This window comes from Chiloscyllium plagiosum, unplaced genomic scaffold, assembly GCF_037043375.1.
Source record: "Chiloscyllium plagiosum isolate Xiang-an unplaced genomic scaffold, Cpla_swu_hap1 HiC_scaffold_35, whole genome shotgun sequence".
NCBI classification, from domain to species: Eukaryota; Metazoa; Chordata; class Chondrichthyes; order Orectolobiformes; family Hemiscylliidae; genus Chiloscyllium; species Chiloscyllium plagiosum.
The window spans coordinates 24,889,286-24,906,073 of record NW_028270173.1 but is presented as its reverse complement, the minus strand read 5'-3'; the positions used below and the strand labels follow the sequence as shown (position 1 = coordinate 24,906,073).

Genomic DNA, 16,788 nt, shown 5'->3' with positions numbered 1-16,788 from the left:
GGAGGTCCTCGAGAGTAATAATATCTGGATTACTCTCAGTGCTACGATCTAGTGAGGGTAGGAATAGGAGGATAGAGCAAATGAATGCATGGCTGAGGGGGCTGGTGTATGGGAAAAGGGTTCACATTTCTGGATCATTGGAATCTCTTCTGGGGTAGAAGTGATTTGTATAAGAAGGACGGATTGCACCTGAATTGGATAATATATTGGCAGGGAAATTTGCTAGAGCTGCTCAGAAGGATTTAAACTATTAAGGTGATGGGTGGGACCCAGTGAAATAGTGAGGAAAGAGATCAATCGGAGACTGGTACAGTTGAGAACAGAAGCAAGTCAAATGGTCAGGGCAGGCAGGGACAAAGCAAAGTACAAAATAGGACTAATAAATTAAACTGCATTTATTTCAATGGAAGAGGCCTAACAGGGAAGGCAGGTGAACTCAGGGCATAGTTAGGAACATGGGACTGGGATATAATAGCAATAACAGAAACATGGCTCAGGGATGGGCAGGACTGGCAGCTTAATGTTCCAGGATACAAATGCTACAGGAAGGAAAGAAAGGGAGGCAAGAGAGGAGGGGGAGTGGCATTTTTGATAAGGGATAGCATCACAGCTGTGCTGAGGGAGGATATTCCCGGAAATACATCCAGGGACATTATTTGGGTAGAACTGAGAAATATGAAGGGGATGATCATCTTATTGGGATTGTATTATAGAACCCCTTATTGTCAGAGGGAAATTGAGAAACAAATTTGTAAGGAGATCTCAGCTATCTGTAAGAATAATAGGGTGGTTGTTGTAGGGACTTTTAACTTTCCAAACATAGACTGGGACTGCCATAGTGTTAAGGGTTTAGATGGAGAGGAATTTGTTAAACATGTACAAGAACATTTTCTGATTCAGTATGTGAATGTACCAAGGAGAGAAGGTGCCAAACTTGAGAAATAACTTGGGACAGGTGACTGAGGTGTCAGTGGGGGAGCACTTTGGGGCCAGAGACCATGATTGGAGAAAGGCCAATTTTGACAGTATTAGGCAAAAACTTTCAAAAGCTGATTGGGAGCAGATGTTCGCAGGTAAAGGGACGGCTGGAAAATGGGAAGTCTTCAGAAATGAGATGAAAGTCCAGAGAAAGTATATTCCTTTCAGGGTGAAAGGAAAGGCTGGTAGGTATAGGGAATGCTGGATGGCTAAAGAAATTGAGGGTTTGGTTAAGAAAAAGAAGGAAGCATATGTCAGGTGTAGACAGGATAGATCGAGTGTATCCTTAGAAGAGTATAAAGGCAGTAAGCATATATTTAAACGAGAAATCAGGAGGGCAAAAAGGGGACATGAGATAGCTTTGGCAAATAGAGTTAAGGAGAATCCAAAGGGTTTTTACAAATATAGTAAGGACAAAAGGTTAACTAGGGAGAGAATAGGGTCCCTCAAAGATCAGCAAAGCGGCCTTTGTGTGGAGACACATGAGATGGGGGAGAAACTAAACGAGTATTTTGCATCAGTGTTTACTGTGGAAAAGGACATGTAAGATATAGAATGTGCGGATGTAGATGGTGACATCTTGAAAAATATCCATATTACAGAGGAGGAAGTGCTGGATGTCTTGAAAACATAAAAGTGGATAAATCCCCAGAACCTGATCAGGGAAGTGATTGCTGGGCCTCTTACTGAGATATTTGTATCATCAATAATCACAGGTGAGATGCCGGAAGACTGGAGGTTGGCAAACGTGTTTGAGAAAGGTGGTAAGGACAAGCCAGGGAATTGTAGACTGGTGAGCCTGAAGTTGGTGGTGGGCAAGTTGTTGGAGGGAATCCTGAGGGACAGGAAGCACATGTATTTGGAAAGACAAGAACTGATTAAGGATAGTCAACATGGCTTTGTGCGTGGGAAATCATGTCTCACAAACTTGATTGTGTTTTTTGAAGAAGTAACAAAGAGGATTGATGAGGGCAGAGTGGTAGACATGATCTGTGTGGACTTCAGGGTAAGACATTCAACAAGGTTTCCCATGGGAGACTGGTTAGCAAGGTAATATCTCATGGTATACAGGGAGAACTAGCCATTTGGATGCAGAACTGTCTCTAAAGGTAGAAGCCGGAGGGTGGTGGTGGAGGGTTGTTTTTCAGACTGGAGGCCTGTGACCAGTGGAGTGCCACAATGATCGGTGCTGGGCCCTCTACTTTTCACCATTTATATAAATGATTTGCATGTGAGCTTAAGAGGTAGAGTTAGTAAGTTTGCAGATGACACAAAAATTGGAGGTGTAGTGGACAGCAAAGAAAATTATCTCAGATTACAATGGGATCTTGATCAGATGGGCCAATGGGCTGAGGAGTAGCAGATGGAGTTTAATTTAGATAAATGCAAGGTACGACATTTACGGAAAGTAAATCTTAGCAGAACTTATACACTGAATGCTAAGTTCTTAGGGCGTATTGATGAACAAAGAGACCTTGGAGTGCAGGTTCATCGCTCCTTGAAAGTGGAGTCGCAGGTAGATAGGATAGTGAAGAAGGTGTTTGGTATGCTTTCATTTATTGGTCAGAGTATTGAGTACAGGAGTTGGGTGATTTTGTTGCAGCTGTACAGGACATTGGTTAGGCCACCTTTGGAATATTGTGTGCAATTCTGGTCTCCTTCCTATTGGAAAGATGTTGTGAAACTTGAAAGGGTTCAAAAAAGATTTACAAGGATGTTGCCAGGGTTGGAGGATTTGAGCTGTAGGGAGAAGTTGAATAGGCTGGGGCTGTTTTCCCTGGAACATCAGAGGCTGAGGGGTGACCTTATAGAGGTTTATAAAATCATGAGGAGCATGGATAGAGTAACTTTTCCCTGGGGTAGGCAAGCCCAGAACTAGAGGGCATAGGTTTAGGTTGAGAGGGGAAAGATATAAAAGGGACCTAAGGGGCAACTCTTTCACGCAGAAGATGGTGCGTGTGTGGAAGAAGCTGCCAGAGGAAGTGGTAGAGACTAGTGCAATTACAGCATTTAAGAGGCATTTGGACAGGTATATGAATAGGAAGGGTTTGGAGGGATATGGGCCGGGTGCTGGCAGGTGGCACTAGATTGGTTTGGGGATATCTCGTTGGCATGGATGGGTTGGACCGAAGGGTCTGTTTTCGTGCTGCACATCTCTATGACTATGACTCTAGCCACTCCCTCATAACTCAAACCCTCCAGTCCCCTCTTCCTTGTAAATCTTTTCTGCACCCTTTCCAATTTAATAATATCCTGCCTAGAACAGGCTGATTAGAATTGTACACAGTGCTCCAAACGTGGTATCGGCAACATCCTGTACAACTGCAATATGACATGCCAACTCTTATACGTAACAGTCTGAGCAATGAAAACAAGTGTGCCCAAACGTCTTCTTCACCACTTTGTCAACCTGTGACGCAATTCCCAAGGAACTATGTACTTGAACACCTGGGTCCCTGTTTGACAATACTACACAGGCCTCTATCATTAACTGTGTAAGCCCTGTTCTTGTTCATCGTACTAATACCTCACATTTTCAAATTAAACTTACCGTGTTTTTAAAAATTAATTTGTTGAATACATAATGCTCAGTGAATTTAACTCTCGTTCATCGCTTATATACACAATTCATACTCCAGCTTCAAAAGTCTGGAACTACTTTGAACTGTCAATCAGATGTTGAGCAGAACAGCACCCCACTCTGATAATGAGTATCGGTGAAATCAGTCATGGAGTACTACTCGCGTGATGATAGCCTAGAGCTTATATCCACAGACAGGGTGAAACATGAGCATTTTTAAAGAGGACTGCAGGTTGTTTATTTCAACTATTTAAAGGCCAGGAGATCAAAGTGACAGATTGGCAGCTAGTTTGACAGTTCACTTGCCCTTCATCCTGTGAAAATATTGTGGGTCTCTTGCCCCTCATCCTGTTAAATATCTTGCCTGTTCCTTTGGCAGCTCCACTGAGTTCAAGTACTTGTTACACACATTCAGGTCTGCTCTAACAACCTTGAAGAGCTTTTCCCTTTTGTGCACCTTACCTTTTCGAAAATAAACTCTGACCTTCTCCCAATATCCAAAAAACTTGATACCCCTGAAAAAGGAGACCCTACTACTCTGAAGAACTGCAAGCCTCCATTCTACTCACTTCTCCAGGCATGAGAATATACAATGCTTCTGCTTCTCCATCTTTAGCAACCAAGAGTCATAAAGCATGGAACCAGACTCGTCAGTCCAACAGTCCATGACGACCATAATCCCAAACTAAACTGGTCTCGCCTGCCTGCCTCTGGCCTATGTCATTGCAAACATTTCCTATTCATGTCTTTTAAATGTTAGAACTCCAGCATCCACCACTTCCTCTGGGAGTTCATTCCACACACGAACCACGAACCAATTGCCACAATCTCTTTGTTCTTTTAAAAATCTTTCTCCTCTCACCTTACGGTGGCTCGGTGGTTAGCACTGGTGCCGCACAGCGCCAGGGACCCGGGTTCAATTCCTGCCTCGGGCAACTGTCTGTGTGGAGTTTGCACGTTCTCCTGTGTCTGTGTGGGTTTCCTCCGGGTGCTCCGGTTTCCTCCCACAGTCCAAAGATGTGTAGGTTAGGTGAATTGGCCATGCTAAATTGCCCGTAGCATTAGGTGCATTAGTCAGGGATAAATGTAGGGGAATGGATCTGGGTGAGTTGTTCTTTGGAGGGTCGGTGTGGACTTGTTCGGCCGAAGGGCCTGTTTCCACACTGTAGGGAATCTTTCTATCTATCTATCTATCTAATCTTAGAATCCCCCACACTTGGGAAAGAACACCTGCTATTCATCTTATCCGTAGCCCTCATGAAATTTATAAAACTCTCTCGACTTCCCACGCTCCAGTGAAAGATGTCTCAGTCTGTCCAGCCTCTCCTTCTAACTCAAACCCCTCATTCCCAGCAACACCCTGGGAAATCTTTCCTGAATCCTTTCCAGCTTGATAATATCCTTCCTATAACAGTGTGACCAGAACTGGACCCAGTACTGCAGAAGGGGCCTCACCTGTACCACCTCATCATGAAATCCCAACATTCAAAGGTAGCCTGTTCAGGCTGAGTGCAAAGCATGGCAGTGAAATGGAACCGATTGCCAGGTGTGACTCACCGTGTAAAATAAGAGAATGTGCATTGCTGTTCTTGCTTAACATATTTTCCACGATGCAGGAGTAGATCCCACAGTCTGTTTCGGTGGCTTTAACAATGATCAGCTTGCTGTTGTTCTGCACCAACTGATAATGTTGGCTATTCTTTATCACATCAGGACCTTTCTTCCACAGAATGGAACTTGCTTTCCCTGCAGCCACTAGACAGATCAGCTCAACAGCGGAATCCACACAGGTAGCTTTGATCAAAGGTTCTGGTATTGGTTCTGTGGCAGAGAATAAATAGTCAGGTAAATAGGTCTGAGCATGAAGTGCTATGGGCCTGAACAGACTCCCTCAGAATATTTTAAGAAGGTAGCCCAGACCCTAATCTTTCATTTTAAAGGCAAACGTATTGGACCTGGTCCAGGTGCAATGCAACCAATCAAACTACTCAAATATTAAGCAAAACACAATTTATTTAAACACTACAGTTAAAATTTAAACAAACTTAACTCGATTGGAAAACTTACCAGAATAATAGATACAGTAACTGTTGGTAATTGACTGTTCCAATACAGTAACATCCCATAAGCACACTCCCGTGGCAAAAAGGCAAACTCAGACACAGGTTCTCACATGCAGTTCTCCACTCCAGGAGGAAATAAACATCGAGAGAGATTTCAGAGAGAATAGCAGCCAGGAGACATACACTCAAGCTTCCAACTCTGTTGTGACCCCAATAGCTTCTGCTTAAAGCTACACCCAGAAATCCTGATCTTTAAGAGCTGACCACAGCCATTCAGGCTGTTAGAAAAAGAAAATTCCAAGTCCCCACAAGCTGTTTACTCAAGTGGTTCTGGTAGAGTATTTGTAACCTCTGTCTGACAATTAAGAACATTTTCTTGTACATACTTAACAAATTCTGCTCCATCCATGCCCTTAACATGATGGCAGTCCCAGTCAATGTTTCAATTAAGTCACCTAGGGCTCTGCTAAACTCCAGAGAACACAGGCCTAGCCTCTTGAGCTATTCCTTATAAGACAATCCTCACCCTCCAGGTATTTTACCTGCTGGTGAAATATTCAACACCCTACCTGATGGAGGAGCGCTTAATCGCTTATCTCAGCAGCAGGAATCTGATTTTATGCCGCTCACAAGACTAATTTTACACTTTACTTTGTTCTGTCGATGCGGCGAGACTGGAAAATCCCACACTCATAATCCCATCAAAGTCTGTACACCTCCAACATCACCCTGCTGTGTCCCTACTTCTGCTGAAATTCTCACACCGTTTCTCCCCTCACCCACCCTCAACAGGATGGGGAGGTGGTGGCCCAATGTTAGGGTAACTACTGTATGACCTCCAACCCCAGTTTATTATTCTGAGTGATGTAGCATTGAATCCACTGTGATAGATGAGGAAATTGAAATTCAATTTCTGTCCTAAAATCTGGAATTAAATGACAATCATGTCATTCCCCGCCCCCGTCAGTTGCTTTAAAACTATCTAGTTAGCTAATGTCCTTCAGGAAAGGAAATCTGCCATCCTTACCAGGTCTGGCCTACATGTGGCTCCAAACCCACAGCAATGTGGCTGACTCTTAATTGTCCTGTGGGCAATTAGAGATAGACAATAACCGTTGGCCTGGTGAGCAATGCCCACATCCCATGAATGAATTTGAAAAGAAAACTTCACTATTCCAATTCTCTCCTGGTTAGTCTCCCAACTTCCATCCTTCAACTCATCTAAACCTCTGCTGTTCCCATCCTATCCAGTACCAAGAACCATCACACATCATCCCAATCCTTGCTGGCTGAATTGGCTCTTTAACTCGCTGTGTTGTGGACTGCTTAAGAGCCTCAGAGTTCTCAAATGGGTGCTCCAGGGGCCATGTGATGTGTCCACCATATTACCAGAATGTGAGAAAGGTTGAGGAAATGGCACGGTGGCTCAGTGGCTAGCACACCTGCCTCACAGCGCCAGGGACCCAGGTTCAAATCCACCCTCAGTCGACTTCCTGTGTGGAGTTTGCACATTCTCCCAGTGTCTGCATGGGTTTGCTCCAGTTTCCTCCATAGTCACAAAGATGTGGTTTAGAGGGATATGGGCCAAGTGCTGGCAAATGGAACTAGATTAATTTAAGATATCTGATCGACATGGAACGAGGGTGTTTCCACGCTGTACATCCCTATGACTCTATGTGCAGGTTTGGTGTTAAATGGCCCATTGCTTCCAGGGATGTATAGGTTAGGTAGATTAGCCATGTGAAATGTGGAGTTATCGGGATAGGGTAGAGGGTGGGTCTGGGTAGGATGCTTGTCGGAAGGTCAGTGTGGACTCTATGGGCCAAATGGCCTGTTTCATACTGTAGGGATTCTGTGTAAGTGGCGGGCACTGCGTTTTATGTGGAATATGCTGGTGGACAGCCATCACTGCCCTCATGTAGGACTGAAGGATCCCCCCCACTGCAGTTCCACCTTCTCTTCTATCAGCCTGATGCCAGATCGCAAACACCGACCATCACTGCTCCCTAGTCCATCGGCTGGATTCGGGAATAATCCCAACCAGGTCTCCACTGGAGGCCACTGTGACTGCAGCACGTAAGTCGAAACATTTACTGGAATCTTTCATTGTAAAACAGGACCAGAGGAACTGTCTGAATCCTTCCAAATCCTTACGGCCTCTTCTACTGAGCTCATCAGTAACATTTTTCAGATCCATTAAATCAAGGCCTGATCTAAAAATAGTAAATGTGACATTCATTCTTAATCCTGTCCAATCCACACACCCCAATTCCAACACACTCCCCTCGCTCTGATTTACGAAACAGTTCACCACTACAGTAAAGAAGATGTTGCTGTGTATCGACGGTTTGAGTTGTAAAGAAAAGCTGGGAATTTTTTCAGTGGAACGCAGGAGGTGACCTCATAGAAGTATATAAAATCATGAGGGGTACAGGTAGGATTAATGGTGAACGTCTTTTCCCCAGGATTGGGGGAGGTTTCAAGGCAAGGGGGCACATTTTTAAGGTAGGAGGAGAGAGATTTAAAAAGACACGAGGTTGGCCCGCGTGCGGAATGAACTTCCTGAGGCTGTGGTGGATGCGGACACAGTTATAACGTTTAAAGGACATTTGGTTCAGCAAATGAAAAGGAAATGTTTGGGTGGATAAGGGCTAGGAGCAGGCAGATGGGACTAGTTTAGTTTGGGATTATGTTCAGCATGGACTGGTTGGACTAAGGGTCTGTTTCTGTGCTGTATGACTCTACAACTTCATACCATGCATCGCACTTCCCTCAGAGTTGTGAACCTGTGAAATTCTCTCCCACAGGAAGCTGTTGGGGTCAGTTTGTTAGATATATTCAAGACATGGCCCTTGTGGCTAAAGGGATCAAGGGGGTTTGCAGAGAGAGAGAAAAAGATAGAGAGAGAGTGAGAGAGAGACAGACAGACAAGAGACAGAGAGAGAGACAGACAGAGGGACACAGAGACAGAGACAGATACCAAGAGAGACACAGAGAGAGAGAGAGAGAGAGAGAGAGAGAGAGATACAGACAGAGAAAGAGAGACACAGGAGAGAGACACACACACACAAAGACAGAGAGACACAGAGAGAGAGACAGACAGACACAGAGACAGACAGAGAGAGAGAGAGACACACACACAGACAGAGATAGACATTCAGAAAAAGAGAGACAAAGACAGAGAAATAGACAGAGAAACAGAGACAGAGAGAAAAAGATAGAGAGAGTGAGAGAGAGACAGACAGACAAGAGAGAGAGACAGAGAGAGAGAGACAGAGAGAGAGAGACAGACAGACAGACAGAGACACAGAGAGAGAGAGAGACACATACACACATACAGAAATAGAGAGACAAAGAGAGACAGAAAATAGACAGAGACAGAGAGAGAGGGAGGACCAGTGTTGGTTTAATCTGAGGGTCACCAGGCTACAGAGAGGAATGAGGTCAAGAACATGGGACCTACACAATGAAGTCACACTGTTAGCATCATTCTGCACCTAAAACAGCCACCCAGCCAACTGAGCTAACCAACCACCTTACCAATATAGGTCCGTAATGCAGAGTGTTGCCAATGGCGTGGGTTCATTCCCATTTGGAGTTGAGGTCATGTGAAGATCCCACCTACTCAACCTTACCCCTTCCCTAAGGTGTGGTGACCCTCAGGTTATACTCACCACAAGTCATCCCTCTCTCAATGAGACAGAATGGCCTCTGGGACTATGATACTGAGTAGAGCAACAAAGATAGATCACAAATCCCACAGAATTCCTTAATTCAGATACAGCATGACAACAGAAGCTGAAGGTCAATTTCTGTCATTTGTTTCTTCCATTCTGTTTCTGTAGTTTCTGTTTCATCTTGCTTGATGGGACAGTCCGGAACAAGATGGATTAACATAAAAAAACTAGAGCTGGACCATCTTACACAGAAATCATTCAAGTATTCTCCCCCCTCCCAATACCACCACAGGAAGAACAGTGGAATTGACTGCCGGGAGGTCATGGTTGCTGGGGTCAGTGAAAATTGTCACAACCGAGGTCAATGTTTTTCCAACTGGGTAATGGAACTGGCAGAATAGGTCAATGGAAGCCAGGGACAGGCGAACCATGGAATGACAGAATGGATTAGAGGGGCTGAATGAACTATTCCTGTTCCAATTCTGTGGCAGTGTTGTCAAGTTGTAAACTGTTCGAGATTTGAAATGTGCATCATTTTCAAAGAGATGAAAAATTGAAATCACTTACCAATGAGTTTCAGATCCATACTCCTCTTCCAGTTACTATCCACAGTGACGGTATAAACCCCTTGGTCACTGGGTTTCAGATTGGTCAACATCACTGATCCATTGCCTGCATTAAAATGTAAACGGGATTTGAAGGCCTCATTTGGTTTTACTATTGGGAAATTTGGTACGTAATCCAGAATAATGACAAGTTTTCCATCGCTGCCGGTGAACGTCCATTCAACCTGACTGTCGCTGAGATTAGCTCCGTGTCCAGGATCCAGTAAAACTGATGAACCAATGGCAGCCAACACATCGCCCCCTCCAGCTGATTGACATGAAAAGTAAAAACAAATGTAATCCATTAACATGTGACAGTGAAGCACTGGAAATCAGGAACAATTCTGAAGGAAAATTGTACAGTTTGTCATCAGATGTCTGGAGACTACAAGCCATTCAGAAACCGTTTACAGCAATTGAGGTAATCCTTGATATACAGGCAATGGAGGACATTTAAACAGGCAACTTATCCACAGCAAACTCCAGACGATCTGTTTCTGCTATTAATAATTGTGATAAATGCCAGTCCTAACATCAGAGACAACTCCCCAGTGTCTCTTCAGAATGGTACCATGGGACCTTCACATTCAGCTGAGGGCACATGGGACATGTACCGAGCATCTCATCTGAAAGGCATCACCTGCGACACTTCAGTCCTGCCTCAGGAAGAAGTGAGCAAAGATAGAAGTTGGCGGCAAGGAATGGCTGAGAGAGAGGGGGAGAGGGAGAGGAAGAGCTCCGAGGCCAGGTCAGGACAGGAACAGAAAGAGTCCCGAGCAGAGCAGAGGTGGTACATGGAAAGGGCCCAGAGAGAGGTGGATATTAACAAAAGGTCGAGAATGAAGACAACAGAGAGGAAGAGACCAAAGCTAAGAGGATGGAAAAATAACCCACAGAGAAAGGGCCCAGAGGGAAGTGGGGAAGAGAAAAATGCCAGAGGGAAGCTCCACCACGTGGCACAGTCAGGAACAAATTTTGCCCATGAACTGACATCAATCTGCCTTTTAAATTAACAAATCCTTCAAAGTTCCAATGAAACATTCCCTCTGCTCTTCTCAAGATTGGGAGCCAACCTTAGGTCAAGAAAAGAAGATCGGCTTCGGAGGTTAGTTACTTGGATGATCATCGTTGCAGTTCTGGAGAACCTGCTACTCTCTTCCCTCTTGAGTTTGAGTACCTTGCAAGAAAGATATCTCTGGTTCTTCAGTGGCCAGATGTGCTTCTGGGAGGTGAACCAAGTCTCAGTGCCTTATAGAAGGGGGTGCTGAGAGAAACAGGGATGTTGCTAAAACCTTTGCCCTACTATGAAGAACTGAAGAGGCACAACACCTCTGTCCATATGGAGGAAGATTCTCTCATGAAACCTCCTGAACCATATCCCACTCAACAGCAAAGACATACATCCAGAGATTCAATCATCCACCTACATAAATAATCTTTGTCGAATGATACATCCAAGTAAAGTCTGAAGTAATGTAAAGAGCTCAACATGCTTTTATCCGATCTGTTAAAGGGCTTTGACTCCATCAATCATGGAACCCTTGGGAAAGTCCTCCAAAGACTTGAATGTCAACCAAAAGCTACTTTAGATTCAGGATGATATGATGAGACAGGGGACGTCTTGAGGCACAATGGGTAATGTCCTTTCCTCTGATCCAGAAACTCTGAGTGTGAGTCCAGTTCCAGGATTTGGTGGCCATGGATGGTGCATTCACAACAGGCTGAGGTTCTACTTGACTATGACACAAAACAGAATATTGGGTCAAGCTAATTACTGTGATATACTTGGATTGTCAAGTACTTCTCACTAAAGGTGTACTAAATAAGGCTCACAGAGGTTGCGGGGCGGGGGAAGGAGGGTAAGTAACATGTATTTTTTTAATTATTCCTGGGATCTGGGTATTGCTGGCTAGGCCACCATTTATTGCTCATCCCTAATTGCCCAGAGGGCAGAAAGGAGTCAACCATATTGTTGTGGGTCTGCAATCACATGTGGGCCAGACCAGGTAAGGAAGGCAGTTCCTTTCCCTGAAGGACATTAGTGAACTGGATAGAGTTTTTCTGACAATTGGCAAAGTCATCGTCAGACTCTTAATTCCAGATTGTTATTAAATTCAATTTGAGTCTGGATGCAAGCCCAAATCCCCAGGATATTACCTGGATTTCTGGATTAATAGTCCACTGGTAATACCACTAAACCATTGCTTCCCCAATGGTTGGTCAGGATCACCAATGGAACCTCCACAAAGTCTATCAAAATGAAACTAGGGCCGAGCGCCAATTCTAAGAACTTTGAGAAAATTATCCTTTCACTCAGCATTGGAAAACTGAAGTCCTCTTTAAACCAGCACCCAGAGCTAATGAACTGTTCCTGACAATTAAGGTCAATGATCCCTGCACTTTGCCAGACCCTTTGAATCTGCAAGATGGGCAGTCTAACAGCACCATCTTCTCCCAAACCAATTGCCAGGCATCCAGGCACTAATCAGTCAAAACCCATTCTGGTGGGAGGTCCCTGTTACTTGGACACCTGACACTAGACCCCTGAGCAACGTAGAAGTTGATGCCAGCAGGACAATAGCAGAAACACTTTAAAGGACACCCTGAGAAGTATCACTGAAAAGATTAAACATCGCCATTCAACTCAGGATGGATCTTGGTTTGTGATGAGCCAAAATGGAGAAGGTTCATTCAGGAAGGCACCGAACACACTGAAATACTTCAGGTAGCAGGACAGGTCACCGAGTCACAGAGCTGGAGAGCATGGAAACAGACCCTTCGGTCCAACTCATTCATGCTGACTGGATATCCCAAATTAATCTAGTCCCATTTACCAACATTTGGCCTATATCCTGCTAAACTCTCCCTAAACCTGTAGCCGTACCAGCCTCCACCTCTTCATCTAGCAGCTCATTCCATGCATGGACGGGTCGGTGTTTGTGCAGTGTGTCCAGGAAGCTTTTCTAATTCAGTATGTAGATTGTCCGACCAGAGGGGAGGCCATATTGGATTTGGTACTTGGTAACGAACCGGGACAAGTGGTGGGCTTGTTAGTGGGTGAGCATTTTGGTGATGGTGACCACAATTCTGTGACTTTCACCTTGGTTATGGAGAGATATAGGTGCTTGCAGCAGGGCAGGTTTTACAATTGGGGGAAGGGGGAATGCGATGCTGCAAGATAGGATCTGAGGAGCATAAATTGGGAGCATAGGCTGTCAGGGAAGGATGTCGTTGAAGTGTGGAACTTTTTCAAGGAACAGATACGACGTCTCCTTGATATGTATGTACCTATCAGGCAGGAAAGAGATGGTCGTGTGAGGGAACCTTGGTTGACAAGGGAGGTTGAATGTCTTATAAGGAGGAAGAAGGAGGCTTACATAAGGTTGAGGAAACAAGGTTCAGACAGAGCGTTGGAGGGATACAGGATAGCCAGGAGGGAGCTGAAGAAAGGGATTAGGAGAGCTAAGAGAGAGCATGAAAAATCTTTGGCAGGTAGGATCAAGGTTAACCCCTTTTATGCCTTTTATGCGTGTGTGGAAATCATGAGAATGACGAGAACGAGGATAGGTCCGATCAAGGACAGTAGTGGGAGACTGTGTATTGAGTCGGAAGAGATAAGAGAGGTCTTGAATGAGTACTTTTCTTCAGTATTTACAAATGAGAGGGACCGTATTGTTGAAGAGGAGAGTATGAAACGGACTGGTAAGCTAGAGGAGATACTTGTTAGGAAGGAAGATGTGTTGGGCATTTTGAAAAACTTGAGGATAGACAAGTCCCCCGGGCCTGACGGGATATATCCTAGGATTATGTGGGAAGCAAGAGAGGAAATTGCAGAAACGTTGGCAATGATCTTTTTGTCTTCACTGTCAGTGGGGGTGGTGCCAAGGGCTGGAGAGTGGCGAATGTTGTGCCCCTGTTCAAAAAAGGGAATAGGGATAACCCTGGGAATTACAGGCCAGTTAGTCTTACTTCGGTGGTAGGCAAAGTAATGGAAAGGGTAGAGTTTATGAGTAGAAAGTGAGGTCTGCAGATGCTGGAGATCAGAGCTGAAAATGTGTTGCTGGAAAAGCGCAGCAGGTCAGGCAGCATCCAGGGAACAGGAGAATCGACGTTTCGGGCATAAGCCCTTCTTCAGGAAGATCTATTCCTGAAGAAGGGCTTATGCCCGAAACGTCGATTCTCCTGTTCCCTGGATGCTGCCTGACCTGCTGCGCTTTTCCAGCAACACATTTTCAGCTAGAGTTTATGAGTATCTGGAAAGACACTGCATGATTAGGGACAGCCAGCACGGATTTGTGGGGGCTAGGTCTTGCCTTACAAGTCTTATTGAATTCTTTGAGGAGATGACCAAGCATGTGGATGAGGGTAGAGCAGTGGATGTAGTGTACATGGATTTTAGTAAGGCATTTGATAAGGTTCTCCATGGTAGGCTTATGCGGAAAGTTAGGAGGCATGGGATCGTGGGAAGTTTGGTCAGTTGGATAGAAAACTGGCTAACCAGTCAAAGTCAGAGAGTGGCGGTAGATGGTAAATATTCAACCTGGAGCCCAGTTACAAGTGGAGTTCCACAGGGATCAGTTCTGGGTCCTCTGCTGTTTGTAATTTTTATTAATGACTTGGAAGAGGGAGTCGAAGGGTGGATCAGTAAATTTGCAGATGATACGAAGATTGGTGGAGTTGTGGATAGTGAGGAGGGTTGTTGTCAGCTGCAAAGGGACTTAGATATGATGCAGAGCTGGGCTGAGGAGTGGCAGATGGATTTCAACCCTGTCAAGTGTGAGGTTGTCCATTTTGGAAGGACAAATAAGAATGCGGAATACAGGGTTAACGGTAGGGTTCTTAGCAAGGTGGAGGAGCAGAGGGATCTTGGGGTCTATGTTCATAGATCTTTGAAAGTTGCCACTCAGGTGGATAGAGCTTGTAAGAAGGCCTATGGTGTATTAGCGTTCATTAGCTAATTCAAGAGTCGTGAGGTGATGTTGCAGCTGTATAGGACCTTGGTAAGGCCACATTTGGAGTATTGTGTGCAGTTCTGGTCGCCTCATTTTAGGAAAGATGTGGAAGCTTTGGAGAGGGTGCAGAGGAGATTTACCAGGATGTTGCCTGGAATGGAGAATAGGTCGTACGAGGATAGTTTGAGAGTGCTAGGCCTTTTCTCATTGGAACGGAGAAGGATGAGGGGTGACTTGGTAGAGGTTTATAAGATGATAAGGGGAATAGATAGAATAGACAGTTAGAGACTTTTTCCCTGGGTACAACAGAGTGTTACAAGGGGACATAAATTTAAGGTGAAGGGTGGAAGGTATAGGGGAGATGTCAAAGATAGGTTCTTTACCCAGAGAGTGGTGGGGGCATGGAATGCGCTGCCTATGGGAGTGGCAGAGTCAGAATCATTGGTGACCTTTAAGCCGCAATTGGATAGGTGCTTAAACTAGGACAAATGTTCGGCACAACATTGTGGGCCGAAGGGCCTGTTCTGTGCTGTATTGTTCTATGTTCTATTGTTCTATGTACCTGTGTCTCAATTTTTAAGGAACTATGAACCTGAACTCCAAGGTCTCTTTGTTCAGCAGTACTCTCCAGTATCTTACCATTAAAGTAGACAAAGTGGTTAAGAAGGCACATGTGGGTGAGTTTTGAGAAGATTTGTAGCTCAGATTGAGGTTCTGGATGTAGGTTTGCTCGCTGAGCTGGACGGTTCATTCTCAGACGTTTCGTCACCATACTAGGTAACGGACGAAGCACTGCTGGTGTTTCCTGCTTTCTATTTATATGTTTGGGTTTGCTTGGGAAACGGGAGCAAACCCACGCAGACACGGGGAGAATGTGCAAACACCACAGAGACAGTCGCCCAAAGGTGGAATCGAACCGGGTCCCCTGCGCCGTGAGGCTGCAAGGCTAACCACTGAGCCGCTGTATTGATTCTGAAGGAAATGCCGAGGAATCTGGCTGTTTTAGGAAAAGCAACATTCTTTTTACAAGCTCCAAGGGGATGAAAATATTCGAGGCACCTTTTGCAGGAAACAGCGCCTTCTCGATCCTGAACATGTCTCTGCAGAGACACACACAGGGAGATTCCGGAGCCTGAGCTGCTCACGGCTCGCTCCGGGAGGAGACTGGGACCTGCCTGGGATTGTCGAAGCCCCTTTCCCTGCAGATCCTGCGGGGAATTCAATCCCCGTCCCAACCCCAATGAGGGCAGATCCTCACCTCCTGCAGCGATCCCCCGGAGGAAGCCGAGCAGCAGCAGCAGCAGCAGCAGCACCGGAGCGGATCGGGGATCCATCCTCGGTCCCCGAACGTTTCGCCCGCCTGCTGAAAAGTAGATCAATGGGGACGGCGCTGCCCGGTTCCACATTCCGCCAATTTCCGCAAACACCGTCTACCGCATCAGAACAGAACGGGAGGGGCGGGGCCACACTGACATCACCACAGGGGGTGGGGTCAGCCCGGTCTCACCTCTGCACGGGGGCGCGGAGACTGTCTGACGTCACATGTACACTGGTGAGTATGACGTCACCTGGACGCTGAGGGGGCGGGGTCAGTCTGATCTCACCTCTGCACGAGGGCGGAGACTGACGTCACCTGTACACAGGTGAGTCAGACGTCACCCGGACGCTGAGGGGGCGGGGTCAATTTGACATCACCTGCACGCTGGGGGAGGAGACTGCCTGACGCCATCCGTAGACGGAGTGGGGACTGTATGACGTCACAAACACAGTGGGCGGTGTCAGTTTGCCATCGCCGGTTTACAGGGGGAAGGAATCAGTCTGACGTCACCTGTACATATGGGGCGGAGACTGCCAGACGTCACCTGTACACAAAGGGAGGTGACAAGTCTGGCATCACCTGGACACACAGGAAGGAGACTGTCAGACTTCACC

At 45.7% G+C, this 16,788-nt stretch overlaps 1 protein-coding gene across 5 annotated transcripts in view; it reads right to left on the bottom strand.

Annotated features, from left to right (window-relative positions):
- LOC122541376 (hepatic and glial cell adhesion molecule) overlaps positions 1-16,270 on the bottom strand; it is a 35,029-nt gene extending 18,759 nt beyond the window's left edge. For all 5 annotated transcript variants that reach the window (XM_087979393.1, XM_087979394.1, XM_087979392.1 and 2 more), the window contains exons 1-3: positions 16,115-16,270; positions 9,867-10,172; positions 5,117-5,380 (exon numbers count right to left, since the gene is read on the bottom strand). In XM_087979393.1, coding sequence (XP_087835519.1) covers positions 5,117-5,380; positions 9,867-10,172; positions 16,115-16,262 — 718 coding nt within the window. In that variant the 5' untranslated portion in view covers positions 16,263-16,270. The remainder of the gene's footprint in view (positions 1-5,116; positions 5,381-9,866; positions 10,173-16,114) is intronic.
- Between the last annotated feature and the right edge of the window lie 518 nt (positions 16,271-16,788).